The following is a 22,346-nucleotide window of genomic DNA, read 5'->3' as shown; positions in this document are numbered from 1 at the left end:
GAACACAAAAGGGAGGAAGTTATGCTTTAAGTTTTGGTCAGACGCCATCCAGCAGTTTTGAGCACCACACCTCAGGAAGGATGTATTGGCCTTGGATGGGAATCAGAGCAGGTTCACCAGAATGATACCATGGCTTAGAGGGTTAAATTATGAGGACAGGTTGCTTAAACTTGGCTTGTGTTCCCTTGAGCATAGAAGATTGAAGGATAATCTACTCCAGGCATTTAAAATGATAAAGTGATTCAATAGCGTAGATACAGACGCTATTTTCTTTGTGGGGAATCAAGAACAATGGGACATAATCTCAAAGTTCGGACATCCAGAACCTAAATCTGGGAGTAAAGGAGAAAGGGCGCAGAAAAGATTCACGAGAATTGTTCTAAGGATGAGGGACTTCAGTTACGAGGGTAAATTGAGAGGAGATTTGATAGGTGTTCAGAATCATTAGGGGTTGAGACAGAGTAGATAGAGAGAAACTGTTCCCACTGGCAGAAGGGTCAAGAACCACAGAATATAGATTTTAAAGAGATTGGAAAACGAACCAAAGGTGACGCAAGGAAAAACGTTAGGCAGTGAGTGGTTACAATCTGAAAGGGTAGTGGAGACAAATTCAATGGATAAGCACCTGAAGGGAAAAGAATTGCAGGACTATGGGGAAAGGACAGGGGAGTGGGACCAGCTCAATAACTTTTGCAGAGAGCTGCCATGGCCTGACAGGCCAAATGGCCTCCTTCTGTGCTGTTACCATTCTATGATTCTGTGAAATGGAGTTGAGCTTCAGGTCATCCATGATCTAATTGAATGGCAGAGCAAGCTCGAGGAGCTGATGGCTTGTCCTTGTTCCTAATATTCCTGATTCCACAGCCTTGCAGCTGAGAGGTGGGAATGCCAGCAACTGAACCAAGCTGACACAAGGACTTTGCCAAGCAGAGAAATGTGGAGAGAGAAACTAATTTTTAAAGTAGCAGACTTTGAATGAGAGTTTGGTTGGTTAGTTGTGCTCTCACCTCTTGGTTGTAGATTGAAACCCCAATACTGACTTGACCACACAACCTAGGCTGACACCCTGGTGAAGGAGCGAGGGAGTGCTGCATTGTCAGCTGCCACCTTTTGGATGGGATGTTAAACTGTGGTATAGCCTGCTTACTCTGGAAGATGTACAAGATCCCGCTGCACTATTTGAAGAGGTGCAGGGTCCCACAACTGCAAACGTGATAATGACCAGGTAACTTGTTATGTTTTGTTCGTGGGGTAAATATTGGCCAGGATACCTGGGTAGAACTCCTCTGCTCTTCAAAGTCATGCCATGGAATCTTTCCCGTTAACCCGAGAAGGAAAGTGTGCTACCACTGAACCACAGTATTGTCTTAATTCATAAATTACACTAGGCTCCTATTGAGGAGGTTAAACAAAAGGGAGTTGGGTTGACATAATACTACAATAATTCAGCCCACAGATCAAAAGATTGAGTTACCTGAGTCAGCATGACAGCAGTGGAGACAATATTGAAATAGAATTACACAGAATGTACAACTCAGACTGCATCGGAAGGAACAGTCTCTGTGGTGATTTCAGCAGAGGGAAGAATTACATGGCATGAAGTGTAAGCTCCAGCAGAAGGTTGAAACGTATTTAATCAGTATTGGCCTCTGATTAATCATAAGCGGGAGCAGGGTCTCTGTAACACAGAGAGAACAAAAGGCTCTTGTGGAGGATTGTACAGGGTATACACCCTGCCAAGCTGTGACAATGAATCATTTATTAGGAATCAGGCAGCTACATAAGGCCCTGCTCCAAACGAGTCAATGCTCCAGCACAGGGAACATAGCAAGCGGGCACTTTGAATATAGGAAAAGTCAAGAACAAGGTCTGTTGAAGCTGAACCATCTAGAACCCCTACTCTTTAATCCCTGCATCCAACTGCATTTTGTACATTCCTAAATGTCTTTTTCTCTATGACCTTGCCTGGCAGATTATTTCAAACATTTATATCGTTTTTTTAAATTAACATTTATATCTTTTTAAATTAACTTTATGGCCTCTGGTTCTATCAGCCTCACTTCACTTTATTCTTGCTATTTAATATTTTATACACAGTTTTTCATTTAACTTTATACAGAGACAGGAGCTTTTCCAATCTTTCCTCCTACTCATCCACTCGGGACCAGTCTTGAGGTTCCTCTTTGCATCCTCTTTCTGCATGTTTACTAGTTTTGTCTATCTGACTATGATGGGTTTTGATAGAGCAGATAGGAGAAATACTTTCCACTGGCGAGTTGGTCAGTAACCAGAGGACACAGATTTAGGGGAACTGGCAAAAGAATTGTTTTTTATTATATACTATGTTGGTGTAACCTAGAAAGCATTGCCTGAAAGGGAAGTGGAAGCAGATTCAATAGTAAGTTTGAAAAGGGAATTAGATATATACTTGAAAAGGAAAACATTATGGGGCTATGGGGAAAGAGCAGGGGACAGGGGCGAATTGGATAGCTCTTTGAAAGAGGTACAAGCACTAGGATGCAGGCACGATTGAGTGAATGGCCTCTTTCTGTAGAGCTATAGAGTCATTTACAGCAGAGAAGAAGGCCATTTGTCCCATCGAGTCCATGCCGGCTCTCTGTGGAACAATCCAGTCAGTCCCATTCCCCCACTCGATCCCCGTAGGCCTGCAATTTTATTTCCTTCAACTGCCCATCCATTGACCAGAAACTAAACTGGAGTAGCCATATAAATACCGTGGCTACAAGAGCAGGTCAGAGACTCAGGATCCTGTGGCGAGTAACTCATCTCCTGTCTCCCCAAAGCCTGTCCACCATCTACAAGGCATAAGTCAGGAGTGTGATGGAATACTCTCCACTTGCCTGGATGGGTGCAGCTCCAACAACACTCAAGAAGCTCGACACCAACCAGGACAAAGCAGCTCGCTCGATTGGCACCCTATCCACAAACATTCACTCCCTCCACCACTGACGCACAGAGGCAACAGTGTGTACCATTTACAAGACGCACTGCAGCAATATACCAAGGCTCCTTAGACAGCACCTTCCAAACCTGCAACCTCTTCCAACCTGCGACCTCTACCACCTAGAAGGACAAGGGCAGCAAATGCATGGGAACACCACCACCTGCAACTTCCCCTCCAAGTCACACACCATCCTGACTTGGAACTATGTCACCATTTCTTCACTGTCTCGGGGTCAAAATCCTGGAACTCCCTTCCTAACAGCACTGTGGGTGTATCTACCTCACATGGATGCAGCAGTTCAAGAAGGCAGCTCACCATCACCTTCCTAAGGGCAATTAGGGATGGGCTATAAATGCTGGCCTGGCCAACAACACACACATCCCATGAATGAATAAAAAAATGAAATTCAGTACAGTTGTTCAACGGGTGACTGATCTGATGTTGCTAGTTTTACATTATTGCCAGAAGATAGAATTAACCCCATAATCCAGGTTAGCACTTCAGTGCAGTGCAGAGAGAGTGCTGCCCTGTTGGAGGTGCTGTCAGTCCATAAATCACACTCTGGCCTCTCAGGTAGACAAAAAAGATCCCATGGTTACGGGAGACAGGCAGGAAAGTGGAGTTAAGGCCACAATCAGATGTTATTGAATGGTGGAGCAGGCTTGAGGGGCCGAATGGTCCACTCCTGCTCCTATTTCTTATGATCCTATGTACTATTCGAAGAAGAGTGGGGGTGATCCATCCATTTTTCTGGAGAATATTAATCACTTAAATCACTGATCGTTATTTCATTGCTGTCTGTGAGATCTTGCAGTGCACGAATTGGCTGGCACATTTCCTCCCTTACACCAGTGACCATGAAAAATAGATTTATCAGACAAGAACCTTCTTCCTGTTATTGAAATATTGCTGTGTTTGTTCCCAAAATAGTCACTGCACCTCATAAATAATCCACTACATGAAATATGAGGTGTTTTAACCATGATAAAAAAAACAAGTATTACTATGCTGCATTGGCAGATCATTGCTTACAATGAGCCAGAGGATATACCATTTAGTAATAAACGTGACAAATGACAGAAAATATGTCCAACACAGTTAAGTACACACCAGACACAAGATTTTTAATATTTTATTAGACTTTATTGAAAAGAAACCACCAAACTGGGTATTCTGGCCTGCTTTTAGTGACCATTTTGAAGGGCACTCTCTTGTGTCCCTCTCAGTGATTGGCTCAGGACGGGCCTGGACAGAAAGTAGCTTGAGAATGTGTCACCTCCATACCATACTAGCTGGGTTATGGCATGTGTTATGGCAGGAGATTAGAAAGCTTTATATTTATATAGCGCTTTTCACAACCCCAGGAAGTCCCAAAGGGCTTTACAGCCAATGAAATACTTTTGAAGGTTAGTCGCTGTTGTAGGGAAATACTGTAGCCAATTTGCATACAGCAAGTTCCACAAACAGCAATGAGATAATGACCAGATAATCTGTTTTTAGTGTGATGTTGGTTGAGGGATGAATATTGAGGGACAGCAGGAAGAACCCCTCTACTCTTCTGCAAAACAGTGCCATGGGAACTTTTACTTCCACCTGAGAGAGCAAACTGGGCCTCGGTTTACCGTCTGATCCAAAAGATGGCACTGGATTTTCAGCCTGAATTATTTGCTCAAGTCTCTGGAACCCACAGCCTTCTGAAAATAAAAAGATAATAAACTAGGCAACAAAAATAACTAAATAGATTCCATGTTTTATGCAAAAAGAGTTTTTATTCCTTGAATAAAGACAAGGAATTATTACAGCCATCAGAATCTGTGGAGCAGTCTTCCTATTTTAATCATCTTTTGGGATAAAACATTGCAACTGGTTACTTAACATTGTGAGTCTCCTGAGTTGTGGTCATCAAGGTACAAGGCAGACAGCTAGGCCCTGAAAGCAGTTCAGGAATGAACCATGGGACTTGTCCCTGGCATCGAGACATATAAGATAATCAGAGGGTTAGATCGGGTGGATAGTGAGAGTCTTTTTCCTCGGATAGTGATGGCAAACACGAGGGGACATAGCTTTAAGTTGAGGGGTGATAGATATAGGACAGATGTCAGAGGTAGTTTCTTTACTCAGAGAGTAGTAGGGGCGTGGAACGCCCTGCCTGCAACAGTAGTAGACTCGCCAACTTTAAGGGCATTTAAGTGGTCATTGGATAGACATATGGATGAAAATGGAATAGTGTAGGTCAGATGGTTTCACAGGTCGGCGCAACATCGAGGGCTGAAGGGCCTGTACTGCGCTGTAATGTTCTAATTCTAATGTTCTAATTCTAATCCTGGATCTGAATTATGAGGAAGACTGGAGAAACTTGGAATCTATTCAGCCTCACAATGAAGTGGGGATGTTACAGAAACAAGTAGATAAAAAATACTGAAAAGGTAAATTCGAAACTTTGCTACAAACTAAACTGTGCCAATATGACAAGTGAAATGGAAGGGTTGTGAAGAAACTCATGATAGTATAGAAGGAAACTGATCTCCCTTGCAATGTTTGTATTTTTTGGTGCTGTTTGAAACTGTTTGGCAATGTAATTTTTGCAGATTTTTATGAATAAAGTATATTTTGGAAAAAAAAAATATGACAAGGATAATGATTTCAATCTAGAGAAAGGTTAATTTAAGATTGATGTCAGGAAGTTCTGCACACAAAGATTGATCAACAACAATTTGCATTTATACAGCACCTAGTAAAATGTCTGAAGGCGTTTCACAGGAGTATTATCAGAGAGAAAGTGACACCGAGTCACATAAGGAGATATTAGGTCAGGTAACCAAAAGCTTGGTCAAAGAGATAGGTTTTAAGGTGCATCTTAAAAGAGGAGAGGTAGAGAGGTGGAGAGGTTTAGGAAGGGAATTCCAGAGCTTAGCGCCTAGACAGCTGAAGGCAAAACTGCCAATGCTGGGAAGTGAAGGAACGCGGGGATTGACAAGAGGCCAAAATTGCAAGAATGCAGTGTTCTTGGAGGGCCTTGAGCAGATTACACAGATAGGAAGGGGTGAGGCCATTTAGGGATTTGAACACAAGATCGGAGTTTTAAAATTGAGCTGTTGCTGAACCGGGAGCCAATTAGCACAGGGGTGATAGCTGAGCGGGACTTGGTGCAAGTTAGGGTACAAGCAGCAAAGATTTGGATGAATTCAAGTTTATGGAGGATGCAAAACAATATTCTCTCTAATTTTTGTTGTTGTGCCAGACTGTTCAACGCACGGTGTCTTTAAAATTTTTGTGCGACTGCGCACATGCATCATCTTAAACAGGACAAGTTGTGAACGACCTGTGCAGTACCTTCCAGATTGCTGCCCATGTGCGCGTGTGCACCCTAGAGGGAACATTGGTGCAAGGTAACTGTTAACAAAGGCATGGATATGGGGTTTCAGCCGCAGATGGGCTGAGGCAGAGGCAGCAATGTTATGGAGGTAGAAGTAGGTAGTCTTGGTGATGGAGAAGATTATGGGGTTGGAAGCTCAGGTCTGGGTCAAGCAGCCTGGTTCAGCCTCAGACAGTGGTTAGGGAGAGGGATAGGGTCAGTGGCCAGACAACGTAAGGACCAAAGGCATTGGCTTCGGTTTTCCCAATATTTAATTGTAGGAAATTTCTGCTCATCCAAAGTCGGGTGAGCAGCGTGACAGATCAGAGGGAATGGAGAGAGACGGTGGTGGTGATTAGAGCTGGGTGTCCATCAGTGTACATGTGGAAGCTGACATTGTGTTTTCAGTTGTCACCAAAGATGAGAAATCAACACGTAGAACGGATTGAGGGCCGTAGTTGTTGGAATGAGGAAGATGTACGCTCAACCTTCCTGGATGAACTAAGGTAGGCTGACTTCACCTGCACCTACCTTGTGATCTGACACTGACAACATCTAACAATAATAATGTATTGAATAACAAAGGAATAGAGATCAGTAGACAGGAGCAGAATAACAGAGGTAATACTATGAGCTGTGAGGATAGACTGCACTAAACAGTGAAAGGAACATTTATTTGAGGTTACTTGGATAAGGTACACCTTTCATTGTTGAAACCTGATCTTAAAGCTGGACAAAATCTGAGCTGAGTTGACTAGTCCAGAATCTGAACTGAATCCAGGCCACATTAGGGGGTCTGTTTTTCCTCAAAGGTACAATTGGTTTTGTAAGGAGCCTGAGGTACTGTGTTCAAACTGAGGACTAAACATTTCAAATCGGTGTATTTGGATTAATCTGAATAAAGCCAACACGATCCAATTTGCGTTTGGTAATTATATTTTGAAGCTTTTTTTACAAAGCAAGATAAAGATCATTCACCTATTCATTAATAAATAAGGGAATTAGACTGTTATCTGAAAAGTAAGAATGTGCAGGGTTACGGGGAGAATGTGAGGGAAATGGCATTAGGTGAATTGCTCATTCAGAGAGCCAGTGCAGACATGATGGGCCGAATAGCCTCCTTCTGTGCCGTAACAATTCTGTGATAATAACAAAAAGACTAAATAAGTTGCTGAAACATATTCCACTGCAGGACAAGAACAAATTTAATGATCTCAGAGTAAAGAGTCAGACATTTAGGATTGAGATGAGAAGAAATTTCTTCACACAGGTGTGGATGCTCAGTCAATGAGAATAGCAGGACTGAGATTGGTAGTCTTTCGGGTACTAAGGGAATCAAAAGATATGGGAGTAGGTCAGGAAAGTGGAGTTGATATAAAAGTTCAGCTATGATCTTATTGAATGGTAGAGCAGGCTCCAGGGGCCATATGGTCTATTCCTACTCCTATTTCTTATGTTAACCCAATCATGAGTTTCAATGGTGAAAGCCATCTCTGATCACCTCCTTGCGTCACTCTCCAACCACATCCCCCTTCCCCTTTTTAACCCTGCTTTCTTCTGTGGCTGCCCCTGGAAAAAAATAACTATCTCCCATTTCACTTGCAACTGCAATTTCAAAATCCCAATTGTCTAGTCTTTGGCCCTCCATTTACCATATTTTTGCAGCTACTGATTTGCTTAGCCACACCCTTGTCTCCACCTTTGATGACCTAGTTTCCATTAAAACCATTACTCACTCTCACCCTGGCCATTCCCCCTGATATGGCCCTCATCTCTGCTCCCTTAAGTCCAAGGGATACAGACTTGAACGGATATGGCAGACAACCTGTTTAGCTATTCAAGTCACATCTGGCTGGACCACATAAAGCACGATCGAGTCCTGCTGTCATTTGCTGAAACTTTTCATTGTTCCAGGTTCATCCTGAACCCCTGGCTTCTTTTCTCTACTGCAAATTGTCTTCTTAAGCCCCTCTCCCCTGTCTCTCCCACCCTCACCTCCAACAAGAAGTGTTCATGGATTTCTTTGTTATTAAGATTGAGACCTTTCAATCAGCTTTGCCATTCCTCTTGGGCCAAACGTCCAAGTTCTAACTGCCTAATCCTGAACACACGTTGTTCTCTTGTTTCTTTCCTATCTCCCTTCATACCCGCTTTGGTTTGTCTTGTTCAAGACTTCCTGCTCCCTCATCCCTATTCCCACTAAACTGCTGACTACCCAACTTCCCTGCCTGGTCCCCATGTCAACTGATATTGTTAACAGCTCTCTGTCTTCAGGTACTGTTCCTATCTCCTTCAAATCTGCCGTCACCAGCCCCTCTTCAAAAAACAACCCTTGACCCCACTGTCCTTGCAGACCACCACCCCATAACCAACCTCCCTTTCCTCAAAGTTCTTGAATATTTTGTCACCTCCCAAATCCGTGCCCATCTTTCCCGGAACTCTTATGTTTGAATCCCCCCCAAACAGGTTCCTGCCACAGTACCAAAATGGCTATCAGTCACAAATGACATCCTATGTGGCTGTTACAAAGCTAAACTATCCCTCCTCGTCCTTCTTGACCTGTCTGCAGCCTTTGCCTCAGTTGACCACAGATTCCTCCTCCAAATCCTCTCCACCATCATTCAGCTGGTTGGGACTGTACTTGCCTGATTCTATTCCTAGCTATTTAATCGTAGCCAGAGTATCACCTGCAATGGCTTCTCTTCCCGCTTCCACACTGGTACCTCTGGTGTCCCCAAGGATCTATCTTTGGCCACCTCCTAATTCTCAACTACATGGTGCCCATCAACGACATCATATGAAAGCAGTCAGTTTTCAGATGTACGCTGATGACACACAGCTCTACCTCACCACCACCTCTCTCAACTCTCCACAGTCACTAAATTGTCAGACTGCTTGTCTGACATCCAGTACTGGAAGAGCAGAAATTTCCTGCAATGAAATATTAGGAAGAACAAAACCATTGTCTTCGGTTCCCGCAACAGGCTCCATTCCCTAGCTACTGAATCCATCTCTCTCCCTGGCAACTGTCTAAAGCTGAAACAGACTGTTTGTAACATTGGTGTCATATTGAACCCCAGGATGAGCTTCTGACCTCATATCTGCACCATGACTAAGACCACCTATTCCCACCTCTGTACCATTGTCTGACTTCACCCCTGTCTCAGCTCATCTGCCACTGAAATCCTCATCAAAGCCTCTAGACTTGACTATTCCAACGCACTCCTGCCTGATCCCCCATATTCTACCCTCCATAAACTTGAGGTCATCCAAAACTCGGCCTGCCAATGTCCTTACTTCCATTATAGGATGTGATTGCACTGGAGGGGGTGCAGAGGCGATACACCAGGATGTTGCCCGGGATGGAACATTTAAGCTATGAAGAGAGGTTGGATAGGCTTGGGTTGTTTTTGCTGGAGCAGAGAAGACTGAGGGGTGTGTACAAGATGATGAGGGACATGGACAGGGTGGGTAGGGAGCAGCTGTGCCCCTTAGTTGAAGGGTCAGTTACGAGGGGTCATAAGTTTAAGGTGAGGGGCAGGAGGTTTAAGGGGGATTTGAGGAAGAACTTTTTTACCCAGAGGGTGGTGACAGTCTGGAATGCCCTGCCTGGGAAGGTGGTAGAGGCGGGTTGCCTCACATCCTTTAAAAAGTACCTGGATGAGCACTTGGCACGTCATAACATTCAAGGCTATGGGCCAAGTGCTGGCAAATGGGATTAGGTAGACAGATCAGGTGTCTTTAATGCTTCGGTGCAGACTCGATGGGCCGAAGGGCCTCTTCTGCACTGTATTATTCTGTGATTCTATACTTGCACCAAGTCCTGTTCACAAGTCCTCTTGGTTAAGTAATGCCTTGATTTTAAAATTCTCATCCTTGTTTTCAAATCCCTCCATAGCTTTACTCCTCACTCTCTCTGTAATCTCCTTCAATCCCACAACCCTCTGAGATATATTTGCTCCTCTAATTCTGAACTCTTGAGCATCCTTGATTTTAGTTGCTGCACCATTGGTGGCCATGCCTTCAGCTGCCTGGGCCCTAAGCTCTGGAATTCCCTCCCTAAACCTCTCCACCTCTTTCTCCTCCTTTAAGCTCTTTAAAACCAGTTTGACCAAACTTTTGGCCATCTACCCTAATATTGCCTCATGTGGCTTAGTGTCAAATTTTGCTTTATAATGCTCCTGTGAAGTGCCCTAGGATGTTTTATTAAGCAAAATGTGAAATACAAATGCAAATTGTTGTTGTAGTCAAAGATAGTATAATAATCTCCTGATGGCCTCAGTGAAGCATATCCTGAGGGATGGCGGGGGAACCAATGTCATGTCATATCATGGGAAACGATGGTTCCTCAAAGCTTGCTTCACCACATTATGGAAGCTGGGGAGAACTTCCTTAAGGCTTTTCTTGAAATTATCCTTGTTTTCTTTAACCTCTGTCAGTGGTTTTTACCAGTGGTTAAGGAAGGAATTACACAAGGTTGCAATGTCCAGTGGGTGAGGTGAGCTGGTAATCATTTCATAATCCTGTGTTGCTGTGGTAGTAAGCGATAGACTGGAAGATAACACACTGTAAAACCAAATAGGATAATTGGGATAAGTCGTTCTGTGATAGGAGAGGAGGAAGTAAATAAACATGTGTTCCTGCTCTTAATTTCCAGCCAGAGATTCTTGCTGTAAAGTGAATGCATATGTAAATGATGGTGAGGATACGATCAGGTGTAGCTGAGGTCAGAATTGATAAAGGGGAGTCAGTGGACGTGGTATACTTGGATTTTCAGACGGCTTTTGATAAAGTCCCCCACAGGAGGTTGGTTAGCAAAGCACATGGAATAGGAGGTAATATACTGGCATGGATTAAGGATTGGTTAACAGGCAGAAAGCAGAAATAAACAGGTCATTCTCGCTTTGGCAGGCTGTGACTAGTGGGGTACCGCAGGGATCTGCCCTTGGGCCCCAGCTGTTCACAATATATATCAATGATTTGGATGTGGGGACCAAATGTAGTATTTCCAAGTTCACAGATGACACAAAAGTAGGTGGGAATGTGTGTTGTGAGGAAGATGCAAAGCGGTTTCAAGGGGACTTGGACAGACTTAAGTGAGTGTGCAAGATCATGGCAGATGGAATATGTGGAAAAATGTGGTTATCCACTTTGGTAGGAGGAACAGATGTGCAGAGTATTTCTTAAATGCTAAGAGATTAGAAAGTGTAGATGTACAAAGGGACCTGGGTGTCCTCATCAATAAGTCACTGAAAGCTAACATGCAGGTGCAGCAAGCAATTAGGAAGGCTAATGGCATGTTAGCCTTTATCGCAAGAGGATTTGAGTACAGTAGTGAAGTCTTGCTTTAATTGTATAGAACCTTAGTTAGACTGCACTTGGAGTAGTGTGTGCAGTTATGGTCCCGTTACCTTAGGAATGATATTATTGCCATAGAGGGAGTACAACAAAGGTTCACCAGACTTGTTCCCAGGATGGTGGGACACTCCTATGAAGAGAGATTGGGGAAACTGGGCCTGTATTCGAGAGTTTCAAAGAATGAGAGGTGATCTCATTAAAACCTACAAAATACTTAAAGGGATAGTCAGGGTAGATACAGCTAAGATGTTTCCCCTGGTTGGGGAGTCTAGAACCCGGGACACAATTTCAAAATAAGAGGGAAGCCACGTAGGACCAAGATGAGGAGAAATTTCTTTACTCAGAGGGTTGTGAATCTTTGGAATTCTCTACCTCAGAGGGCAGCGGAAGCTCAGTCATCGAGTATGTTTAAAAGCAGAGATCGACAGATTTCCAAATACAAATGACATAAAGGGATATGAGGATAGTGTGGGAAAAAGGCATTGAAATGGATGCCATGATCGTATTGAATGGCAGGGCAGGCTCGATAAGCTGAATGGCCTACTTCAAAATAACCTTCCAATGCTCATTGACTTGGCTCTCAAAGGTTTAGTGGCCTCAAACAAGATACTGGAGGGTGACAGGAAAGGATTCAGACCATCAGAAAAAAAGGAAAGGAATAAACTGTTTATACAGAAATAAGACCTTTTCACCAACAGTGCAATATCTCTGGATAGAGCCCAAACCCCTGACCTTCTGACTCAGGCAACAGTGTTACCACTAAGCCAAAGTTGAACTGTAGTGTCCCTTTTTTCTTGGCTTCTATTTGCTTAAATGCTGTTCATCTCTGTGACATCTTCCCGCTCTGACAAAAGTCATTGACCTGTAACATTAACTTTCATCACAGATTTTGTTGGATATGCTGAGCGTTTCCTAGCATTTTTCTGTTTTTAATTGCAGAATTCCTGCATCTGTAACTTTTTCCTTGTTTTGCCTAAATGCAGACTGGCTGTGGATAAACACAACCTCTGAAGAAAAGTCACAACATCAAAGGGACTCCCTTAAACTTCAGGAAAATGAACAGGTATTTGACCTTACCAAATATTAAATAGAAAAAAATCTGTAGCAGAGCTTGTATCACTGGTTTTATTGAACAAAAGAGGCTATCGCCATTGCTATACAGCATTAAAAGGCTAAGAGAACATCCTCCACTTATTATGCATTCCAACTTTACTTCCACAATTCTGTATTTCTGCGTCAGTGCAGCACATTTTCACATTCATTGATCCTAATGTCACAAAGGTAACATGCACAGGTGTATGATAGCGAGTGCTTCGTTCTAAGAGGGAGCTTGGTTCTGTTAATTGCAATTATTGTACAATTAAATGTGTCAAAGTACTCTTGTACATTCCTTACATAAATGATTATTCCTTCTTTAAAAAATGCAGTTAAGATAGTTAGAGTCATAATTTCTTCAAAGTGCAAGTTTAACTTAAATCAGCCACAGTTGCAGTTGCGATTTACATGCGCATTTAAAAAATAAATTAATACAAAAAAGCTCAAGGGAAAATCCTGTTAGAAAGAGAAAAGTCACGTTCTGGCTAACGCATGGTTTCAATTTTATGGAACATTTCTTCGAGACACATGCTAAGGAGACTGAATTGATAATTTGAAACCAACAAGATTGTTGCACAAGAGCAATTAGTCAGTCTGACAAGCTTCAAGACCATTTTTGCATCAGTTACATAAAGTTATCGTCGAGAATAATCAGCTGTGCTTTCAGTGGAATATGCCCAAGAAGTTTCACGAGAATCACACTTATGAGTCTAAACACAATTGATACAGGAATCTTTTGTTAAAGTTCACACCATTACTGTGATGAGGAGTTCCTCTTTCTTCATTATTTGGACCATGAGGTAGAAAGCCCTCAGATTCATTACAATAAAATGGAATTTTATTTCATCCAGTTGGCAGTGACTGGGTATTTTGAGTCTAGCCATCATGGGTGTGGGGTAGACTTGATGGACCAGCTCGTCTTTTGCTACCTGTTATTTCTGTATGTACAACCCTAAGTATGTTATTGAAGGCAGGAAATTGGAGACCCTATCATTTTATAGCAGTTAAAAACATTCAGAGCGTCAGTGTGGAAAGATTCCAGTGGCAACACAGGTGTATGTAGGATAATAACTTGAGAAAGAATTTTCATGGCATCTCTCAAAAACCCCAAAGTGCTTCATTTACAGTGAATTACTTCAGAAGTGGCTCATGAAGGCTGAAGTCAATTTTTCCACAGCAAGAAGCCAGAAATGCAAATCAAACTTTGATGATGCTGGTTGGGTCAGGACCTAAAGAAAACTGCAGTGGGGTCTTTAGGGCAGGCAGGCAAGAGTTCAATTTAATGTCTCATCCAGTGGATATGCAGGATATGGATATGAAGTTGGTGAGTGAGAGGGAACAGACAGTAGTGGTGGACAGTGGTTTTATAGACTGAAGGAAGGCATATATTGGGGTTCCCCAGAGATTGGTACTATGATCACTTTCTCTTCAAACATATTAATGACCTAGACTTGGGTGCAGGGCACAGCTTCAAAATTTGCAGATGACACAAATCTTGGAAGTATTATGAACTATAAGGATAGCATTAGACTTCAAGTGGGCAGGTTGGTGGAATGGGCAGATGAAATTTAATACAGACAAGTGCAAAGTGATTCATTCTGGTAGGAAGAATGAGGAGAGGCAATATAAACTAATGGATACAATTCTAAAGGGGGTGCAGGAATAGAGACCCGAGGGTGCGCGTGTACAAATTGTTGAAAGTGCAGGGCAGACTGAAAAGGTGATTAAAAAGGCATACAGGATCCTGGGCTTTATAAACAAAATCTTAGAGTACAAAAGCAAAGAAATTATAAACCTTTATAAAACACTGGTTCAGCCTCAACTGCAATATTGTGTCCAATTCTGTGCACCACACTTTGGGAAGGAAGTGAAGAGAGTGCAGAAAAGATCTACAAGAATGGTTCCAGGGTTGAGGGACTTCGGTTATATGGATAGACTGGAGAAGCTGGGACTGTTCTCCTTAGACAATTGAGGGGATAGAGGAGCTGGACAGAAACTTTTTTTAAATCGTTTATGGGATGTGAGCATCACTGGCCAGGCCAGCATTTGTTGCCCATCCCGAATTGCCCTTGTGAAAGTGGTGGTAAGCTGCCTTCTTGAACTGCTGCAGTCCATGTGGTGTAGGTACACTCACAGATCTGTTATGGAAGGTAGTTCCAGGGCTTTGACTCAATGACAGTGAAGGAACAGCAATATAGTTCCAAGGCAGGATAGTGTGTGGCTTAGTGGGGAACTTGCAGATGGTGGTGGTCCCATGCATCTGCTGCCCTTGTCCTTCTAGGTGGTAGAGTTGCAGCAGTGCATCTTGTAGATAGTACACATTGCTGTCAATATGCACGACTGGTGGAGGGAGTGAATGATTAAGCTGATGGATGGAGTGCTGGTCAAGTGGACTGCTTTGTCCTGGATGATGTAGAGTTTCTTAAGTTTTGTTGGAGCTACACTCATCCAAGCAAGGGTTGAGTATTCCATTAGACTCCTGACTTGTACCTTGTAGATGGTGGACAGGCTTTGGGGAATGAGGAGGTGGGTTCCTCACTGCAGAATTCCCAGCCTCTGACCTGCTCCTGTCGCCACAGTATTTATATGGTTGGTCTAATTAAGTTTGTGGTCAATGGTAACCCCCAGGATGCTGATCATAGAAGGTACAGTAATGGTAATGATTTTGAACATCAAGAAGAGATGGTTAGATTCTCTCTTTCTGAAGATGCTCGCTGCCTGGCTCTTATGTGGTTAGGCCATTACATGACCTCGCGGAACTCCTGCAGCGATGTTCTGGGACTGAAATGATTGACCTCCAACCACCACGACCATCTTCCTTTGTGCGAGGTATGACTGACCAGTGGAAAAATTTTCCCCTTGATTCCCATTGACTTCAATTTTGCTAGGACTCCTTGCTGCCACACTCAGTCAAATGCTGCCTTACAATCCAGGGCGCACTCTGGTGAAAGGGTGAAGAAGCCAAGAACACATTTAAAGTGATTGGTAAAAGAGAAAAAGCAACAGGAGGTAAAACCTCTTAATGCAGTGAGTTGCTGTGATCTGGAAGGCACTACCTGAGTGGGTGGTAGAAGCAGATTCAATTGTGGCTTTCAATAAGGGCCTTGGATATACACCTGAAAGGAAATTTACAGGGGTACAGGGAAGTGGCAGGGGAGTGGGACAAGCTAAATTGTGCTTCCAGAGAGCTAGCAGTGCCTTGCCAGGCCTCCTTCGCTGTTGTAACTATTCTGGTCAGCGGACAACATCTCAGATGCTCAGTTGTACACTGGAGTAAATCAGAGATTATATTAAAGGCCTGGTATTGGGGTTAATCCTATGACCTCCTGCCTCACGCCATAACAAAGCTAGAGCTAGATGGCACCTCCGCCAAGGCAGCAGTCTTCAGTAATCCCAACCTTGATTATGTGCTGAAGTTTTTACAGTGGGGCTTAAATACACAACCTTGTGACTCAGAGGAGAGTGCACTCACACCTGAGAGTTGACAGAAAAGCTTACAAAATTGGAGTGTTTTCACTGGACAAAAAGTGTTTGGGGTGATTTAACAGGTTTTCAAAGTAATGAAAGGTGGGGGGGGGGTAAACTATGAAAGTTATTTTACAAATATGAAAACAGTAGAAACGATGAGCATAAACTCAGACTAATAGAACATAGCTGGAAACATTTTCTCCACAGAAGATGGAATACTACATGTGGCTCCTGTGACAGATTATAACATTGAAAAAAGGAATTGGATAACCATTTGAAAATTATAAAAGGGCAGGGAGAGGATTAAAAGATAACTGGAGTTGTAAGAACCAGTGCTGGCATCAGTGCGATGGGCAGAATGGCTTGAGGCCACTTGAAATTTTGATGAACACAGTACTTGGAGTAAGCCTACCCTACACCATTGCGTTTAGACTCAACTTGACAATTTTTGCCAACTCTCCCTTTAGCAGCTTACAAAAGCATGGACAAGAGTTTGGAAATTTGATTTTTTTGTCCACAATGCAGTGCAAACAAAAGATATCAGTCCTTTCCTGAGTCAACTTAATATAAGCAACCTGTTTCACACTAGTACACTTTCAGTGCGTGGGCCTTTCAGACCAAGCTACATCACATACCACTAGAAAACACCTTCAACCTTTCAGTACAATTTATCAGGTAAACGAGAAACCTATATCGAACTATATTACTTAACAGGGGTTTACTTTGTGATTGTCCCTAAAACATACTGTTAATGCCACTGCAAGAATTGTTTTCAGAAAATATCACATCCTGGAATGCTTAGAATCCAGCATAATTCATCACAGTTTCAGTTTTTCAACATCTGATTTAACGTTATTGCACCGGACGGATTTCAACCTCCATTTTCTCTTCTACACACGAAGAATCAGGATGGCTAACACTCTGCCGCAAAGTGATCTCTGGGCCCCCACCATAGATGGAGTAGAGGAAGTTCCAGGTCTCTTCTGAGATCTGGCCGGAATCAGCTCCTGGATCGAGAAATTACAAAACATAATAAGCGGTAGAAAGAACATAGGGAGACAATACAAAATAAAAGGGTATAATTCTAAAGGGGGTGCAGGAACAAAGGGGCCTGTGCATATATGTGCATAAGTCATTGAAGGTGGCATGACAGGTTGAGGCAGGCTGCTAAGTGGCTGTTAATAAAGCATACAGTATCTGGGGCTTTATTATTAGAGGCTTAGAATACAAGAGCAAGGAGGTTATGTTATGAACATATGAATTAGGAGCAGGAGTAGGCCACTCGGCCCCTCAAGCCTGCTCCACCATTCAATAAGATCATGGCTGATCTGATTGTAACCTCAACTCCACATTCCCACCTACCCCCAATAAACTTTCACCCCCTTGCTCATCAAGAATTGATCTACCTCTGTCGTAGAAATATTTAAAGACTCTGCTTCGACCGCCTTTTGAGGAAGAGAGTTCCAAAGTCTCACGACCGTCAGAGTAAATTTCTCCTCATCGGTCTTAAATGGACAACCCCTTATTTTCAAATAGCGACCCTTAGTTCTAGATTCCCCAAGAGGGAACATCCTTTCCACATCCACCCTGTCAAGACCTTATTTGTTTCAATCAAGTCACCACTTACTCTTCTAAAATCCAGTGGATACAAGCCTAGTCTGTCCAACCTTTCCTCAAAGCAATCTGCCCATTCCAGGTATTAGTCCAGTAAGCCTTCTCTGAACTGTTTCCAATGCATTTACATCCTTCCTTAAAGAAGGAGACCAACACTGTACACAGTACTCCAGATGTGGTCTCACCACCAATGCCCTGTATAACTGAAGCATAACCTCCCTACTTTTGTATTCAATTCCCCTTGCAATAAATGATAATATTCTATTAGCTTTCCGAATTACTTGCTGAACCTGCATACTAACCTTTAGCGATTAATGTACTAGGACAGATTCCTCTGCATCTCTCACCATTTAGATAATGTGCTTAATATTCTTCCTACTAAAATGGACAATTTCACATTTTCTCACATTATATTCCATTTGCCAGATCTTTGCCCACTCACCTAACCTATCTATATCCCTTTGTAGCTTCCTTATGTCCTCTTCACAACTTCTTATTTTGCTGCCTATCTTTGTGTCATCAGCAAATTTAGGAACCATACCTTTGATCCCTTCATCCAAGTCATTTATATAAACTGTAAAAAGTTGAGGCCCCAGCACAGATCCCTGTGGCATACCACTCGTTACATCTTGCCAACCAGAAAAAGACCCATTTATGCCTAATGTTTCCTGTTAGCTAGCCAATTTTCTATCCATGCCAATGTTACCCCTACACCATGAGCTTTTATTTTCCGCAATAACCTTTGATGTGGCACCTTAGCAAATGCCTTCTGGAAATCTAACTACAATACATCCACTGGTTCCCCTTTATCCACAGCACGTTACTTCTTCAAAAGAATTCCAAATAAATTGGTTAAACATGATTACCCTTGAACTTGTAGAAGACACTAGTTTGGCCTCAGCTGGAGTACTGCGTCCAGTTCTGGACTTTAGTATGTGACGGCACTGGAGACAGCGTAGACAAGATTCATGAGAAAAGTCCCAGGGACGAGGAACTTCAGTTATAAAGATGGATTGGAGAAGTTAGGACTGTTTTCCTTGGAGAAAAGGCAGCTGGGAGGAGATTTGATAGAGGTATTCAAAATCATGAGGGGTCTGCACAGAGTAGATAGAGAAAAACTGTTCCCACTCGTGAAAGGGGGCACAGATTTAAAGTAATTGGTAAAAGTAGTAAAAGCGACATGAGGGAAAACTTTTTCAAGCAGCCAGTTGTTAAGATCTAGAATGCACTGCCTGGGAGTGTGGTGCAGGCAGGTTCAATTGAACATTCAAAGGGGAATTACAATTATCTGAAAAGGAAGAGAATGTACAGGGATACAGGGATAAGGCAGGGGAATGGCACTAAGTGAATTGCTTAGAGAGCCAGTGCAGACACGATGGGCTGTAAACATTTCTGTTTCTGTGGAGGATATTCAGGGTAGTCTCACTAATGATTGGAACACTGCAGGAAGCTGAGGACAGAAATTCGCTGGTCACAACGCAGTCTCCTCTACATTGGGGAGACCAAACGTAGACTGGGTGACCACTCTGCGAAATACCTCTGCTCAGTCTGCAAGCATGACCCCAAGCTCCCGGTTGCTTGCCAGTTTAATTCACTAGCTTGCTCCCACGCCCAAATTTCTGTCCTCGGCCTACTGCAGTGTTCCAGTGAAGCTTGAGCAACAGCGTCTCATGTTTCGATTAGGCACTTTACAGCCTTTTGGACTCGACATCAAGTTCAACAATTTCAGACCATGACCCCATTTTGATTTTTTTATTTAAACCATGTGCCAGTCTTAAACTTGCTTTTCATGTTCTTGCTTTCAGACACAGCATTTCATTATTCTGCCATTAACACTCTGTCTGGATAAATGCTTGGTCTTTTACTATAGCTGTTATCACTCCCTTTGCCTTTTGTTCCTGGACATCTGTCATTTAATCTATCCCACCCTCTACCCTATCACAGACCTTCCCCTGTGTTCTTCCTCCCTCTCCCCATCAACAGCATAAAACCCATCACATTTCTACCTTCCTTCAGTCCTGAACAGGCATATCTGACTCGAAACATCAATTGTTTCTCTCTCCACAGATGTTGCCAGACCTGCTGAGTATTTCCAGCACTTTGTCTTTATTTCATTTGCAGGATATGTAGTGCTTGCTAAGACAGGGCTGATGGTTTCCCTGGACAACTGAAACCTGCACGTGACCAGGCCGGACAGTCCACTGTTCTGGACTCCCTGCAAATCAGTCAGCCAGCCTGGATTTAAAAACAGAAAATGCTGGAAATACTCAGTAGGTCAGGCAGCATCTGTGGAGAGAGAAGCAGAGTTAATGTTTGAGGTTTGTGGGGGGAAATAAAATACTAGTTCTGCTGAAAGGTCACAGACCTGAAATGCTAACTCTGCTTCTCTCTCTCCACAGATGCTGCCAGACCTGCTGAGTATTTCCAGCATTTTCTGTTTTTATTCCAGATTTCCAGCATCTGCAGTATTTTGCTTTTATTTTAGTCAGGTTGGATTTGCCTGGTTACAATCGTCCCGGACACACCAGATAATTGAAGTCTATGTGGATAAGAAGTTTACTTGTTAAATCATAACTTTTGTATTTACAGCCATATGCAAACCTCCTACATTACGGTGGCTACACTTAAAAAGTACTTATTTGGTTGTAAAGTGCTTCCACTGGGGCCACAAAAGACACAACATAAATACAAGTCTTTCTTGGGTGCCTTGGGCTTTTGACACATACTAACTACATAGACTTGCCCCATACCCCCTTCAGATTTCTATTTGTTACTGAGTTATCTGATCTCAGATGCAACAGGAGAAGTGCTGTCGGCACATCACAGCATTCTAACCCAGTATCAGTGATAGGAAGAATGTGGTCTGATCTGCCAAAATTCATATAACACTCGCCACCAGATCTAAAAGAACCTTAACTGGTACAAGTATGTGGATTGCTCCAAGAGGCTGGCTGACTGGCAGGTCTTGTATCCAAAGTCACTTAATATTACCTCACAAAATAGCCTCAGCTCTAATTTTTTTCCCCTTCCTGTAGCAATGAATGCATTTAGTTTTGACTCAGAAGAGCAAGGCTAGGATTTCTACAGCGCACTCAATACTGCAATACACAGACAAAGGTCGAATTCAGGCCTTTGTTTTGCACTTGATGCCTTCATTTTAAGATGGGTGGTGTAATCACAGGGGATGCATTTGAGGAGTTTTCCTAAATCACCAAAAATCTAAATCTTTTCTGCTCGACAAAGGGAAACTTTTCAGTAGGTATTCAACATAAAGATATTTTTATTTTTATTTTCCAAGGTAATCAGCCCTATTGATGTAACCTGCTTTCAACAACAATACTATCCAGGCTGCCTGGACCAGAGGGCTAACTCCAATCAGTGACCATATTGCACCAATGGTGCACTGTTACATATCAAAGGAGCAGCACTGAAGTGGACAGGAGAACTAGGAATTTACCGGTCAGAAAGGTTACTGAGAGGACCTCTGTCCTCTACTGACACTTTCTATAAAATGGAGGGAATGAGCAGAAAAGGAGAAAGTTATAGAGGAACCCTGAAAAGGTAAAGAATAAATCAAATCCCAAGATTTTCATCAACCGTACATTATTGATTAAGAATGCCGGGATAACTCTGTTATGGAAAAATATTTAGTGAAGAATCTCTCACGAGCCCAGTTCTGAATCTCTGCCCAACACCACTTGTGCCAGTCTCGTGAACGGAAAGCTCCATTTGGTGAAATTCAGCACTAAGTAGCCAACCTGAAGACTGCTTTGACACAAGTAGTGAGCAACATGGCATTTTGTGGATCATGTTCAGCACTCTAGTGTTATCCTTCCATAGATGTACTGCTTGGCTAGGAACAAGTTCTGCAACCACTTTAACATGACTCAAACTGACGGTACTTCTCTGCAGTTGAAGAGCTACTTGGAATTTCAAGTGAGTTTGACTGCTCGAAGCAAGATTTTTAGTCAAAGTTTCTTGCACCAGGATTTATGAAGGCAGCTAGTGCTGTAAGGCTCAAAAGGAGACCACTTCTTGGTGGTACCAAGACTAGAGGTATTTAAAAATAATAAAAAGGTAGTAGTTGAGTTTTATTGAGATTAAAATTGTAGAATTTACAGCAGTAACAGGTTATTCAGCCCAACCAGTCCATTCTGGTGTTTATGCTACACACAAGCCTCTTCCCACCTCTCCATCTAACCTTTTCAGGATAAAACTCTATTCCTTTCTCCCACGTGTTCACCTAGCTTTCTTTTAGCTACTCCAGTTTCCCCCTAAATCAAAACATACTAGTTGGCAGTTCTCAGTTTTGAATGGAGGCTCAAATAAGTCCGTCATCTAGAAGGCAATAAAAATTAATACAATTCACACTCAAATGAAAGCTCAGTTATACATAATTTAACATTAAAACATAGACAACAGGTCATTCTTTGTGTGGATCAGGTTTCAGAAGAATTAATTAGTGCCCCTGGACTCATTTGTCCATTCACC

General features: G+C 42.7%; 1 protein-coding gene across 5 annotated transcripts in view; it reads right to left on the bottom strand.

Annotated features, from left to right (window-relative positions):
* Positions 1-12,789: 12,789 nt before the first annotated feature.
* usp33 (ubiquitin specific peptidase 33) overlaps positions 12,790-22,346 on the bottom strand; it is an 80,667-nt gene continuing 71,110 nt past the window's right edge. For 4 of the 5 annotated variants that reach the window (XM_068036684.1, XM_068036687.1, XM_068036685.1 and 1 more), the window contains one exon: positions 12,790-17,248. In XM_068036684.1, coding sequence (XP_067892785.1) covers positions 17,094-17,248 — 155 coding nt within the window. In that variant the 3' untranslated portion in view covers positions 12,790-17,093. The remainder of the gene's footprint in view (positions 17,249-22,346) is intronic. The other variant, XM_068036688.1, reaches the window with a different exon arrangement.

This window comes from Heterodontus francisci, chromosome 8 (genome assembly GCF_036365525.1).
Source record: "Heterodontus francisci isolate sHetFra1 chromosome 8, sHetFra1.hap1, whole genome shotgun sequence".
NCBI classification, from domain to species: Eukaryota; Metazoa; Chordata; class Chondrichthyes; order Heterodontiformes; family Heterodontidae; genus Heterodontus; species Heterodontus francisci.
The sequence above is the reverse complement of the archived record's forward strand: the minus strand, read 5'-3'. Positions and strand labels throughout refer to the sequence as shown.